Source organism: Otolemur garnettii, unplaced genomic scaffold (assembly GCF_000181295.1).
Source record: "Otolemur garnettii isolate 467f Iridium unplaced genomic scaffold, OtoGar3 scaffold00010, whole genome shotgun sequence".
Lineage (NCBI taxonomy): Eukaryota > Metazoa > Chordata > Mammalia > Primates > Galagidae > Otolemur > Otolemur garnettii.
The window spans coordinates 23414574-23429117 of record NW_003852405.1 but is presented as its reverse complement, the minus strand read 5'-3'; the positions used below and the strand labels follow the sequence as shown (position 1 = coordinate 23429117).

The 14544-nt window shown below is 47.1% G+C and overlaps 1 protein-coding gene across 1 annotated transcript in view; it reads right to left on the bottom strand.

The window, feature by feature from the left end:
- The window catches only part of LOC100956247 (uricase), a 36911-nt gene that overhangs the window by 1844 nt on the left and 20523 nt on the right, over window positions 1–14544 (bottom strand). The window contains exons 5-7 of the mRNA XM_012801722.2: window positions 5847–6033; window positions 3788–3911; window positions 1327–1410 (exon numbers count right to left, since the gene is read on the bottom strand). Of these exons, the coding sequence (XP_012657176.1) occupies window positions 1327–1410; window positions 3788–3911; window positions 5847–6033 (395 nt within the window). The remainder of the gene's footprint in view (window positions 1–1326; window positions 1411–3787; window positions 3912–5846; window positions 6034–14544) is intronic.

Below are 14544 nucleotides of genomic sequence, written 5' to 3'. Positions count from 1 at the left end.
GCTGGGACCACAGGCGCCCGCCACAACGCCTGGCTATTTTTTGGTTGCAGCCGTCATTGTTGTTTGGCGGGTCCAGGCTGGGGATTGGAACCCGCCACCTTAGGTGTACGTGGCTGGCGCCTTAGCCAGTTGAGCTATAGGCGCCAAGCCAAGGCTTCATATTCTAATTAACGGCATTCTGGTAGTCACCATCCTTTCCTTCCTCTGAAGTAAATGATGATGCCCTGCCTTTCAGCTGAATGGACAGCACCTGGGACCCAGGTTGTCCTCAGCAACTCAGGGCTGTAGATCTCTTTACCATGTGCAGAAGCATGACCTTGGTTTCCCGGCCCCACCCTCACCTCCACCTGCAGCTGATCGTGGTGCAAAGCCAGGTGGAGCTCCCCAACATTATCTGTAGAACAGAAACTAGGCCTGGCCAGAGGGATGGGGAGGCCCCTGGGTCAGCAGGCTCAGAATGTGGGAGCTTGCAGAGACCCCTTCATTAGCCTTTGTCCACCAAAGGACATGATTATACAAGAGCAGAGCCAAGCCAACAGAGGGCCCCTTTACTATCTCACTCCCCACCCATACTAAAGAAGTCACCCAGAATGGTGTTTTTCACATTCTAGAAACCTGAGTGGGAGGATAGATCCAATTGAGAAATTCTATTATTTTGAAAGTGATCAAAGAGGAAGGGACAGTTCCGACCTCCCAAAAAAACAGACCACACCAGGCTACTGGTCAGACCTCTGGGCTCCTTAGTCACACATAGGGAGTGGGTCAACCTTCTGCCACAGCTGAAAACAAGTCAGGGTAAGCACTTTTTCCGAGACTAAGTTTTCCTTTCAAAAATGAATTTCCTTGTCCTGCCTTCAGTAACTGCAATTAGAAACACAAATACTCTTTCGTCTTTTCTTGTGTGTATTATGTGCTACTGAATCGACTACTTAATCAAAGGTAGAGATGACGGAAGAAAATGAAAATAGAATCTGTCTTTTTTTTTTCTCCTCCTCGCCTCATGATGGAAGAATAATGTAGCTGTGACCTTGTGTGGCCCTTTTCAGAGAAGTAGATCTCAGAGCTGTTTCCTTGGGCACACTCTGTTCCTTCTTAGCTTTCCCTCTCTGCAACTTGCAGCCCTCTGTAATCATTCATCCACTTCTGGGGCACTCCAGCCTCAGGCATTGAAAGGCCCAGAGTTGAGGAGGGCTCTAATCAGTGGCAACTATAAATATTCCCCAAAGCAACAGCTGTTAAGAGTTTTAGTCTGTGATATTGTCATCCCAAGTTTATAAAGGGTGCTGGGGCAGAGATGTGCTTTAAATATTTCTGGCGTTCTCTTACCTCTTCCTTGTTGATCAGTCCCATTTTGGTCATGTCTATGTTAAAGTAGTGAATGTTTGGCAGGCTGATTTCCATGTCTTCTATCTGGAATCCATAACAATCCACAAGAGCATGTGTCACATTGGGCATTTCCACTGTGAGTCTCTCTGTCACTCCAGCCCCCCTCGCCCATCACTCAGACTCCGTCTCTGTCTTGGAAACGCCCCCCGATGTTCCTGTGCTGCCTGACACTGTTCTCTCCCTCTGATCCCAGGATTAGACGGCCCGACCACTCATCCTTTTTCAGGGCACAAAAGCTACTTCTCTGAAGGAAAAGGCTCCTTGGGTCAGACATCTGGGACCCAACTGGCCTCTAGGTACCGACCCGTCAACCTCCTAGTCCTCCCCATTCCACTCCTTCCTCTCCAGGCCTGTCCCTAACATCTACAGGCCCTGGCATTAGAGTATAATTGGACACCCATATACCAGATGCATAAAGATTTAAGTGCTATAAATCAAACCAAAAACCATTTAAGTCAAATGTGCTCTAGTCTCCTAATTTGACAAAAATAACTCCATAACAAGGAAGGCCAGGTTTCTATATACGATTCTCTGACTCTCACTCGGTGCCCTGCCAGGACACAGCAACATGAGAAGAGCCAGTCTGCAGCCCCTGGAGCCTCTTGTACCTTCTAGCTTAGACTCACATGGACATTTGCTCCAGCTTGTAGGTCAGTGCCCTTCCATACCTCCTGCCACAGCTGCTCCTGTGCCCTCTCAGCCCTAAGGGAGCACACCAGCAGCATGCACACCAGTAGCACACACACCAGTTTCCACACCAGCAGCACATACCAGCAGCATGTACACCACTACCATTCACACCAGTAGCACACACAACAGTGGCATGCACACCAGTACCATGCACACCAGAGGCATGTCCACCAGTAGCAAGCACACCAGCAGTATGCACACCAGTACTATGCATGCCAGCAGCATGCACACCAGTACCATGTACCATGCATGCCAATACCATGCACACTGGTACCAGGCACACCAGTGGCATGCACGCCAGTAACATGCACACCAGCAGCATACACACCAGTAGCATGCACACCAGTACCATGAACGCCAGTAGCATGCACACCAGTACCATGCACGCCAGTACTGTGCACACCTGAACTATGCACACCAGTACCGTGCACACCAGAACTATGCACACCAAAAGTATGCACACCAGTACCGTGCACACTAGTACCATGCACACCAGCAGCATACACACCAGTGGCGCAATCTGCTCCATGGGCAACAGATCTGAAGAAGCAGCACGTCCAGGTTTTGGAAGTAGTCCCAGGGCAGGAAATCCTGGGGGATATAGGGACCCTGACTCTTTACCCAGTGGAAGAAGGCATAGCCAGAGGAATTCCTGAAGGGGTCCTCTACGGTGTGGGGCTGTGGCAAGAGTCCCTCTGCCCCTGTCTAAGCGTGGTACTCCTCCCCCTCCCCATCATGACCTGGGCCCAGGCTCTCCTTGCCAGGTTTCTGCAGTAGTGTCCCAACAAGCCTCCTTGCCTGTGGAGGAGGCATCATCCTTTTAATCCATCATACTGCTATCAGAATAATCTTTCTAGAGCACAAATCTGATGATACCACACCCTGCTTAAACCCCTCAGTGGGTTTCAAGATAAAATAGACTCTATAAATGAGCCCACAAAGGCCCTCTAGGGACGTGCTAAGACTTTCCACTCTAGGGATTCCATGTGGTAGACCTGCCATGGTGAATGACTAGATGAGGCCCTCTCCTGTCTCCATGCCTTCCTGCTCCCTCGCCTTGAGGGATACTCGACAGATACTCTCTGTTTGTCCCTAAACACTCCACTCAGGCACCTCTCCCTCTAGAAAACCTACGGGAATCTGGATCCCTGGCCCCTGTACCTGAGTTAGCTGATTCCCATCACCCTCCTTTCTCTCCTGTAAGTTACTTGACTTATTTTCTTCCTTTCCTGAATGCTGAGCTCTCTGAGGGTAGGAACGACATCTAGTCTATCTTTGTATTCCTTGTGCGCTGCCAGAGACATAGCAACATTCAATGATATGAAGTAAAATGGATGAATGGATGGAGGAAATCTCTCTCCCTCTCTCTCTCATTCTCTGGCTCCCCTGAAATACAGAACCTTCCTCTAATTTCCTCTCCTTGGAGGCATTCAAGTGTCCTAAATAGGAGGCTTAACTCAGTGGCAGGTTGAAGGGACTCAAAGAATTTTCCACAAAACTAAAGAACTGCAGCCGGGGTCTGTGTTTCAGGTTGGACAGATTTTTCCCTTTTTTTTTTTCTCTCTTCTCACTTGCTGTAACAAGCTTTTGAACAACAGATGTCATTTTTCATGCGTCTTCCACTTCCTTATTTTAACTCTCAACTCCTTCCCAGAGCTGACAGAAGAAACACATTCTCTCAGTCCCCAGGACGGCAACCAGCAGAACATACCTCAGGCACATGGCTCAGCGACAGCACCTGGATATCATAGAGGGTCTTCTGCACAGAGGGCGAGTACTCGCCTTTGTCATAGGGCCCAGCAAACTTCTCCAGGACAATGTCCCGGACCGTATCCCTAAAACACAGAGAAGGTAGGTAACTCAGGACCCTGCGAGGCTGGAATTTTAGGAATGCTAAGAAGTAGAGACCCTTCTGTTGCTCAGAAAAGAATTGTATGGATGGTTTTAGAAGAGAATTATCTTGTAATACCAAAAAAGCCACCCTCATTTCCTGGTCCCCTGCACACACACACACACACCCCATTCAACAAACATACTGAACACCACTAGGCTGTCTTCACAGTCTGGGGCCAGAGCCCTCAGAACAGAGCTCCCTCCTGGTGAAGAGGACTCCCCAGGACTCCCCGACTGAAGAGGGCTCCCAAGTATTCTGCCTGCCTCTCTGCTGTGGGGCTGGTACCTTGAATTATTCCTGGAGGAGGCTGCTCTGCGCCAGACTCTGAGCTAAGCGTTTGATGTGACTATGTCACTGAATTCTCTGGCTATAGCTGAAGTAGGTGTTATTATTACCTCCAATTCAGAGACGAGGAGTCTGAGTTTAAAAGTTAAATGATCTGCTCCAAGTCACTCTCCTTAGAGGGAGGCCGGCTGGCCTACAGGGCTGCCCTGACTCTGGCCTGCTCAATTTCCCCCTCTTTTCAACATAAAAACATCAGGCTGCTGCCCATGGAGAACACTTGAAGTAAAAAGGAAAGAGGACCAGGATGAGGTTTCCTCCAAGCGTTTTAACACCTATTGCATAATAAAAGGATCAGAGAAAAACCGTGGGAGGAAGCTGCGTGGGGTGGGGTGTGCGTGTGCAGATTCCAGCTCATCAGAGGGTAGAAATTTCCAACACTTAGAGCTTCAGCAAAGGAAGGAGATACCTCGTCAAAAAGCAAGCCCTGAGAATTCACAGACCTTATTACTCCTTGTCAAAGATACTATAATAATGACCATAGCTGTAGATGGGGAAAGTTCTCAGAAGCAAAATGGAATCACTTGTGTCAAACTTTACCAGAATAAATTAACTTAGCTGGGAGGTCTACATGCCACATGCCTGTAAGAACTATTGCAAAGCCTCCCCAGAGGGCTCTTACACCCTATGCCTGCAATAAGAAGCTTTGCCAGCGGCTTTTCAAACTGCAGCTTGATACAAGAGTCACAGGACAGCGAGCCGGACGTGCAAGATCTTCCACTCACTGACACGCTGTCTCCACTAATGAACTGGCGTCAACGCCTGTGATAAGTCGCTGTAACCAGAGTTCTCACTGTCTCAAACCAAATTACGTGTACTATCCTCTTTTGGTGCGAAAAGCTTCCCCCAGACTTTTTGGATGTGTCTGTGGTTCCCTTAGCCTGCATAGCCCGGATTTGCAAACCGCCCGCACATTCCCAAATAAACTCTGTATATTTGGAGAGTTGCTGTGTGTTATTTAGACTGATAATAGTTTAAAGCATTTGTCATTTACTAAACGCTTCTGTGAACATCATTATTTTGAGCTTGGCCTGGAGTGACCAATTGTCCTGTTTCCCCAGGGCAAAGGGGTTTGCTAAGACATGAGATTTTTAGTGGAAAGTCCCCAGCAAACGGCAACAGGTCGGTCACCCTAGTTTAGCCCTCTGTGTATCACTAGTGGGTAGTAAGGCCAGAGATCATGTTCATTTGACGTCATGGTTCCTAAAGTGCAACCATCAGCATGGGGTGGGGGGGGAGTTTGTTAGAAATGCAAATTCCTTGGGCACCCCCCCCAAGACCAAGAGAATGAGAACCCTGGGGGCAGAGGGCAGGCCAATGAGAGCTTCATTTTAATAAACCCTCAGGCAATTCAACGCACACCAAGGTTTGAGAACCACCAAATTATGAAAGAGAAGAGATTTCTGAATAGTGGGCAGGTTGACTTGAGCAGCCTGTAAATTGAGATCCAGGCCTCTATGAACTCTGGGCCCCTGGGAAAAAGGTAGCTGCTGTCAGCCCTGGTGCGGTGCCGGGTGCTGGCCCAGGTTCATACCAGGTAGCATCAAAATCCACGCTCCTGCCGCAGTGGTAGCGCCACCTGCAGTACACTTGGGTAGCAAAGCAGCGGTCCTTCACCTCAGGGAGGGTGGTGAACTGGTCCTTGATGAAGCCTTCAAATCCAGACTGGGTTGTTTTCAAGACCTTGAGGTCTTTGATTCCAGAATGAATGACTGGGGGTCCTGTTTCCATTAGAAAGACAAGAGTGGATGAGCTCATGAACAAAACTATGCCTTCTTATGGATATGTAGCTCAAAGGGTCCTGCTTGTTAAAACACCATACGCTAAGTGCAAAAACCTACATCACCACCCCTGTGTGATGTCTTCTTGTCTCCTCTGAGGTCTGAGTGGTGAGGCTGGCATCCCTTGCTTCCCATCTGGGTCCTGAGACTCCCTGCCTTAGGAAAACTGAAGGCCTGAGGACAAACCTCTGTACTGTGTCGAAGGCCCCAGAAATGGAAACATTCCTCTCAACTACACGCAGCTGTCTCCTCGGCCAAGTCACCTTCCACATTCTGAGCTCCATCTCAGTCACCTCATGCTGACATGAGTTAACAAGCTCCTGGATGGCAATTCCCCCATCTGCTACTGTGATTCCTTTACTGGCCAGTCCTGGTTGGTCATCCACAGTGGCTGGTGACTGGTCACTGCTAGACCCTGATGGCACCCCTGCTCCCTCATGGTTATGAGGTCAGCGAAACCAGATAACTTCATGAAGGGGTAGCAGCATGGGTCTTGCTGAGCCGAAGCCCAGACCGGGGGAAGGGCAGTGACTCGGAAGGCAGAGCCCTGCCTGTGTTGCTGTGTATAAAGGCTTTTGGTTTTCAGCTGAAGGAAAAGGGACAAAGCTGGTTCATGAGTTTCCGGGGGATACAGGGGAGAGGTGAACACAATGGAGGGATGGTCTGACTCTCCTCCTGTCTCTGCTGCCCTTCCTAAGCTAACAAGGCAGGGGAAGCGAGACAGGTGTAACCTGAAGAAGCTGTTTAGTTGTGTGCCAAACAGTTTTAACTCAGATCCAGTGACAGGGGCGCACAGAGTTAGGGAGGGGAAGAGTCTCTCCTATAGGAAGACACTGAGGCTCTAGCAGTCTAGGGAAGCCCAAGGAGACCCTCGCGCCTGGTGACACAACAGGAAACCCCAGGGTACAACGCTCTGCGGAGAGTGGCGTCCTTCCCAAGGAGCACTGGCAGCTGACAGAGCACACACTCAGCAGAGCCAGAGAGGCAGCAGCTTTACCCAGTGGGTACAAACCCTTTGTCATGCATGAGAAAGACAACCCTTCAAGGCTGTCAGAATGTGGGAGAGTTTGGCTGGAACAGCCCAGCTGCAAGACCAGAAAATGTGAACTGCATTATCACGACCTTATTTATATATATAGGCTGGGGAGGATGGGGGACCTCCACAAACCCCAATAGCACAGCGTTACGATAGGATTATTAAGAATCATCTCTTCCTATCCCCTAAGTTAGAGCACTAATATCTATCTTTCTTGGCTTGTTATTCTAGAAATCAAAGTCCAAAGGTGTCAGGTGTCATTATATATGTGGTCTTAGTTAAAGAACAAAAATGTAATTCATGATACTCAATTAAAATCCACAAAAGTGGCTGGGTACCTGTGGCTCAAGTGGCTAAGGTGCCAGCCACATACACCTAAGGTGGTGGGTTCGAATCCAGCCCAGGCCAACCAAAACAACAATGACAGCTGCAACCAAAAAATAGCTGGGTGTCGTGGCAGGTGCCTGTGGTCCCAGCTACTTGGGAGGTGGAGGCAGGAGACTCACTTGAGTCCAGGAGTTGGAGGTTGCTGTGAGCTATGATGCCATGGCACTCTACTCAGGGGGGATAGCTTGAGGCTCTGTCTCAAAAAAAAATTCCATAGAAGCTCTTAAAAATCCAATGATTTATATCACCTGAGTTGTGACAGTTGCTACTGTTAACTCAGGAGCTGTGGAGTTTCCAAAATAGGTAAATAATGACCATATTTTGATGTTTTCCATGCCAGATACACACACCTACCAGAGACAGCAGTGACCCGTGGTTAGTGGTAGATCTGGTGACTAAAAAGGGTGTGACTAAGTAAGGTGTTCTGTGCAGAATGTTCTAGGATAATGTGGTAAAACAGAAGAAAATGATTATCTTTTAACTTTCTGAAGTTCTCATTGGAAAGTACATTTGAAGAAGATCAAAATAAAGGCACCAGCAAGGCCTTCAGGCCTTCAGTCGGCTGGGTTTGTCAGATTCTGAATGTATACAAACACGATCTCACAAAATCAGCGTTTCCAAATGCAGTGAGTGTAAGTCTCAAACCCCAGAGAACCGCAGAGGCAGTCGGGTTATCTGTTGAATGAATGAATGGATAACAAAATTCGTTCCATCAAGGAATCTGACGCTCAGGCTCTTTCTCTTCTGACAGTTCTCCATCCATCTTCACCATTTCTCTTCCTCATGCCCTCCACCGCTCACAGTGTGGCAGGGGGTGGAGAGAGGGCGTTAACCTGGCTGAGAACCTCCTTCCTGTCTAGGGTCGTGCCTTTGGATGCTGCCTTTTTCATTTTTTATCTTAATCCTCAACACTCTATACAGTAGGAATTTGTATCCAGGTGACTTTCATCACTTGCCCAGAGGTACCTGGCTAGAAACCAGCGGAGGCGGAATTTAAACTCAGCTCCACATTCTGAGAGTCCACGCTCTTCTTCCCCCTTTTCAGATCACTCCCCAGCTGGGTTTCCTCCTTCCTCTGATTCTGTCCCCTTTCCTGTACTATAAGGGGCCTTCCCAGGAGATGAGAAAGTTATCACTTCCCATTCCCCCGGGTGCTTTGAGGGCCTCAGACAGACTCCACTGCCTGAAAAATACCATCTCTATTGGTCAGAAATGGAGACTGAGGTGGAGGGAGGGTAATTGGTGGGACCACACCTACGGGGTATCTTACAAGGGTACCTGTGAAATTCTAGGTGTAGAATATAAATGTCTTAACATGATAACTAAGAAAATGCTGTGAAGGCTATGTAACCAGTTTGATAAAAATATTTCAAATTGTATATAAAACCAGCACATGGTACCCCATGATTGCATCAATGTACACCGCTATGATTTAATTAAAAATAAAATAAAAAAGAAATTAAAACAAAATAACAATAAACTTATTACCTATTAACATAAATAATGTATCTTTGTGAAAAACCACTGTATTTCCAAAACAACAAAAAATAAAATGAGAAGTGTTGATGTTTTAAAAAATAAAATAGAGACTGAAAAGTCACTTTTACAAATGGCTCCTGTGTACTTAAAATTTTTTTATTCCATAAAAATTTTCCACTAAAATGCAAAGATCCCTTAAAGAGTGACTACTTTTATTTTTTATTTCATTTCTTTCTTTTTTTTTTTTTTTGGAGACAGAGTTTTGTTGTCACCCTTGGTAGAGTGCTGTGGTATCATAGCTCATAGCAACCTCTAGCTCTTGGGCTCAAGTGATTCTCTTGCCTCATCCTCTGGAGTAGCTGCGACTACAGGTATCTGCCACGATATCCGGCTCTTATTTTGTTGTAGTTTGGCCAAGGCTGGGTTCAGAACCCGCCATCCTCAGTATATGGGGCCGGTGCCCTACTTACTGAGCCACAGGTGCCACCCCAGAGTGACTACTTTTATCTGCTTCCAAGTGGTAATCTCTTCTAGAAAGTAAAATCCTATAGAAATGCAACCCAGATTTGCAATCAGGATTGAGGTTTACATTAGTAGAAATCCTTGAGAGGGAATAAAAAGATGAAAAAGAACCAAAGGCCAATTTTACCTACTCCATCTTTTCCCATCCAGCTGGTCTTGCCCACCAGCATCCGAGTAAGCCAATCGACTTTGCCTCCTCCAACGGTCTTAACCAGAAAAGGATTCCTGGTGCAGTGTTGCATAGTGGTTAAATCCACAGCTTTGGGGACTCAGATTCCCTGAATTCAAATCCCAGTGCTCTCCCTGCCCCCCCTTTCCTGTTTTTATGAGCACTGTGCCCCTAAAGAAATTATTTAACCTCTCTCTACCTTGATTTTCTCATCTGTAAAATGGAGACAACAATCTTAACTGTTTCCTAGAATCAATTCATGTCTAAGATAATGCCCATAAAAGGCGTAGTAGAATAACTGCCCTACAGGAAATGCTCTATAAAAGTGATGCCGATAGTTTTGCCATAATTGACTTTTCCTTATTGAGTTAGCCACCTGTAAATATTTCCCACGTTTCACAAAGTCTCAGTGGGTTCCGACTGCTACAGAAGTGCCATCCTATCCCCGAGATCTAGGATGAGATTTACTGACCTTGAGGAGGGCCAGTCTTGCTAGGCCACTTGGAAAAGATCTACTTTCTCACTAGAATCTAAAAATGGAGGAAGTAGTTGCATTTTTAAAACGTGTCTTGGCATCAGTTTTATATAGAATAAAGTGTCTCATGTTCCCGAAGACAATTACCTATTGCCACAGCTTTGGCAGAACGCAGCCCATCCACTCTGGGGCTCTCAGCATTCTAAACAACAACAACTATTCTCTTTGAATGTTAAAAGACTTTTTTCCTTGGCACACATAAGACGTGCTGGATGAAATCAGGCAGCTTATTTTATCTTCTCTGTTGGCAGCGCCCCAGCTCCCTGAGCACTGGTAAGAACCTGCAGCTTTCAAATTCATGGGCCCATCAACTAAAAATACAATGCCTTCGCACACTCTAAAAAAGATTCCAAATTAGGCTAACAAGAAATAAATCAACCCAAAAGACCGTCCTGTTCTTGGTTACTTCCCCTGAAACCACTTAATCAGCTTTCTTTTGGTTTTTGTTTTGGTTTGTTTTTTTGCCGTAGTTATGGAGTAAGGCAAAAGAGAGATTTTTCACATTTCACTTTGCTGGAATATAATCTTTTCTGGCTTTTAGGGGCCTCCTACACATTTAGCAGATTGTGATTTATCTCGCAGAGAAGCAGACATCCCACCCGTTAGCTATCTAAGGGAAAGACACTCACTGCGAATTAATACCAAATAAGCCCCCTTCCTTACCTACGCATCAGGTGTCACAAAGCACAAAACTTTACTGAGCCAAGAAAAAAATCCCGTCATCAGGGGATAATTGCTTCCACATTTAACACCTCCTAAAAGAACACAAATAGCTGAAAGGAGGATATTTAAAACTACATTAAATCATTCTAGTAGAGAGTCTCAAACTTGTAAGTGCTCGAAGAAGTGAAGATCAATTAAACATTTGCCTAGCAGAGTCCATTTAGCACACGCAGGGAGAGCGAAGGCTCCCTCTGCGCCATTCTGGATGGGGAGAGATGACATCGTCCAGACGGTAGAAAGTTAATTGAGCTTTTGCACAACCAGGTGAGGATTGAGGCGATTTAAAAAGACCATGTGTCTGCCAAGAACTTTTCTTCCAGAGGAACCGAAAAGCATTTTAATCTTGATATCAAAAGGACATAAACGGCCTTCTTGGCAGTGGCCATCTCTGTCCTGGACCTCCTGCTTCTCCCATCTCGCCTCTTCCATCCGCCTGTCACCTCTTAAATCTGTTTGGGACTGTGATTTCATCAGCTGCCTTCCTTAACCCCATCCTCCTGCTCTCACTAGCCTTCATATCAGTAGATGTTTGGGGGCGTTTTTCACCCCCCGGAAGACAGTTCCTACTGTTGAGATCTCTTTTCCATCTTCCTTCCCTCTATCTAGCTGAATTTTATAATTAATGTCAGAAGGGGAGAGACTTGATGCTTAAAGACTTGTGAGTTGTAATTCAAGTAATGCAGCGGTTTGGGGAACCAATTTAGTTCACATTAGTGACTCAACCACCCCAGTGACTTCAAGGCTCAGGGGAGCTGACAGTTCAGCAGAGACACATGAGAGAAACAGTTTGGAAGATCCAGGTCGCTTCTAGCACCTAAACCAACAGCCCTCGCCACACGCCGAGAGCCTCGGGGACTCGGAAGTCCCCAGAATAACACCGGCCTCATCCCTCTGGGTGAACACATTTCTTTTGCTCTTTTAGATTCTCCCATGGAACCAGAAGACTTTGAAACAACTGAAAGGACCATTCCACGACAAAGCTTTAAAAAATGCACTAGGAAGAAAACTGTGTCCTGGGAGTTTAAGGGGCTAAAATGGTGCCAGTTAAGTAGAGGTTAATATGGTTCAGCAGGAGAAGCCCAGTCACAGATCCTGCTGGGAAGAGTCCCTTTGGGGAGTGGCATGACTGAATTGAATGTATGCTTGAAGGGGCAGAATTCTTAACCATTCTAGGCAGTCCCTCACCGAGGCACCACCCAGGGGTTTGTAACGACAGCTTTCACCATGTGAATTTGTGTGTGTATGTGTGATATAATGATTATTTTCTTTAATTAAACCTATACAAGGAAATTTCTTATGGCAATGATTGTAACATTGATTCAAATCATAATTTCTGCAGTATTAGCTCTTGGATAATAAGCAAATAAAGAATTAAGCTTTGAGGATCCCTTGAGCTCAGGTATTCGAGAGCAGCCTGAGCGAGAGCAAGACCCTGTCTCTACTAAAAATAGAAAGATTAGCTGGGTGTTGTGGCAGGCTCCTGTAGTCCCAGCTACTCGGGAGGCTGAAGCAAGAGGATTGATTGCTTGAGCCCAAGAGTTTGAGGTTGCTGTTAGCTATGATGACACAGTCTCCTAGCCTGGGTGACAGAGTGAGACTTTGTGTCAAAAATAAAAAATGAATTAGGTTTTGCTGCCAAAAAAGCCTATGTCCCTGGTCTCTGAAGAGGAACAGAGTAGAAATGTCACTTTCATATACCCAACACTGCAAGACACACACATACCTGCACACACAGAAAGGAACAGAAGTCTCTTCTCCTACCCCCACCCCCGCAAACCCCGCATGCTATCAGAGGAGGGCTGGACCCTAAGGGAGTCAAGCTGGAGCTTCTGGGAACAGGGCTACGACCATCACCCTGACGCTTTGTAGCTCTCTGCAGAGAGAAAAAACTTTAGCCTGATTACAGTGGCTAGTTTTTTCTGCTCTATGGCAGCTAGGTAATTGGAATTTATGTTGGTACGAAGTCCTGGTAATTCCTGGAAGTCCATGGAAGCCTGTTTTCTTTTCATGATCAGCAGAGCCTTACACTCAGCCACTTCACTTCCACAGCTGTACTAGGAGTATCCTGGTGGAAGTAACCAATGACTCCTGTCTGACATGACAGTTTCTCCTCAGTCACCTTGTAATACAAACGTCCTCACCCTCTTGTCACAGACTCAGTCTATCTCCCCTGCCTCCCGGGCACTCAGGGAGACCACGTTCTGCGGCCTCATTGCTGTTAGGTGTGACCTGTAACTGAGCCCTTACCGGGGACAAGCTGTGCGCTATCCCCAGGCCTTGAGCTTATGCTTGAGAGGTTTTGTCCTCTCCATTGGCTCCTCTAAGCTCTTCTCCTCTCCTGCTTATCTGATATGGGGATCTACTTTCAAGGAGACACCTAAAAGTAAGGATTAAAAGCATAATCCACCTGGGCTCCCAAATAACTTCTTGGAACAGAGCACCGCCCCCCCCCCCACCAAACACACCAATGGACTTTTACAAAAAGAAGTAAACTTGTGCCGAGCCACCACATACAGGCCTACTTCTCATGCAGCCTATTACTACAGTAACTATCCCTGATTTTGTTTTGGTTATTTCTTTTTGAGACAGTCTCACCTTGTCACCCTTGGTAGAGTACTGTGGCATCATCACTCACAGCAACCTCAAACCCTTGGGCTTAAGTGATCCTCTTGCCTCAGCCTCCCAAGTAGTTGGGACTACAGGTGCTCACCACAACACCTGGCTAGTTTTCCTATTTTTAGAAGAGATAGGGTCTCCCTCTTGCTCAGGCTGGTCTTGAACTTCTGAGCTCAGGCAAACAACCCTCCTCGGCCTCCCAGAGTGCTGGATTATAGGCACAAGCTACCACGCCCAGAGTATACCTGATTTCAGGACCCACTGGCCACAGTCCTTCTGTCTCTCTGACCATTCTTCCTTCTTAAACTGGGGGATCTTCCCTGGGCCCTCTCATCTCTCCTCTTCTCACTTTATATGTTGTTCTGGAATGGTCTCCTTCACTATGGCTTCCCCTACCATCAATCCATTAATGGTCCCCAAATCTATCTTCCTCCCGTGTAGAGGATGCCAAGTCAGACGACCTCTGAGCAAGATGATCTGCAGCTGAGGGGTGAACCCCAGGCCATTCGCCCACAGGTGCTCCTTGTGGAGAAAGAGCCCGAGCCTTCAGCATGTAGTCATTTGTTAATTACTCCCCTCACCTGTGTGTACGGTCTCAATAAAAGGCTAGTGCGGAGGTTGCTCAGAGCAGCCCTGCTAAGAAGGGCTAGCCCACCTCCTGCAAGCTTGTACTTCTAATCGTGTCATGCCTGGTTCCTTCCTGCTGTGATTGAGACCAGGGCACAGGGGCCCGAGGGGTTGCGACACTCCCATACTCCCAAACTCACCGGCTTTTTCCCTGAAAACCTGCTCCTCCTGTGTGTTCTCTGGAGTCAACTCCCCATTCCTCTGACTTCAGAGTCAGTTGGAACTCCTCTTTCTCCCCAACCTTCCATCCTGACTCAACCACTAAGCCCTTCTGGTTACACTTTGGAAATGCCCCTGCAAGGCTCCCCCTGCCCCTGCAAGGCTCCCCCTGCCCCTGCAAGGCTCCCCCTGCCCCTC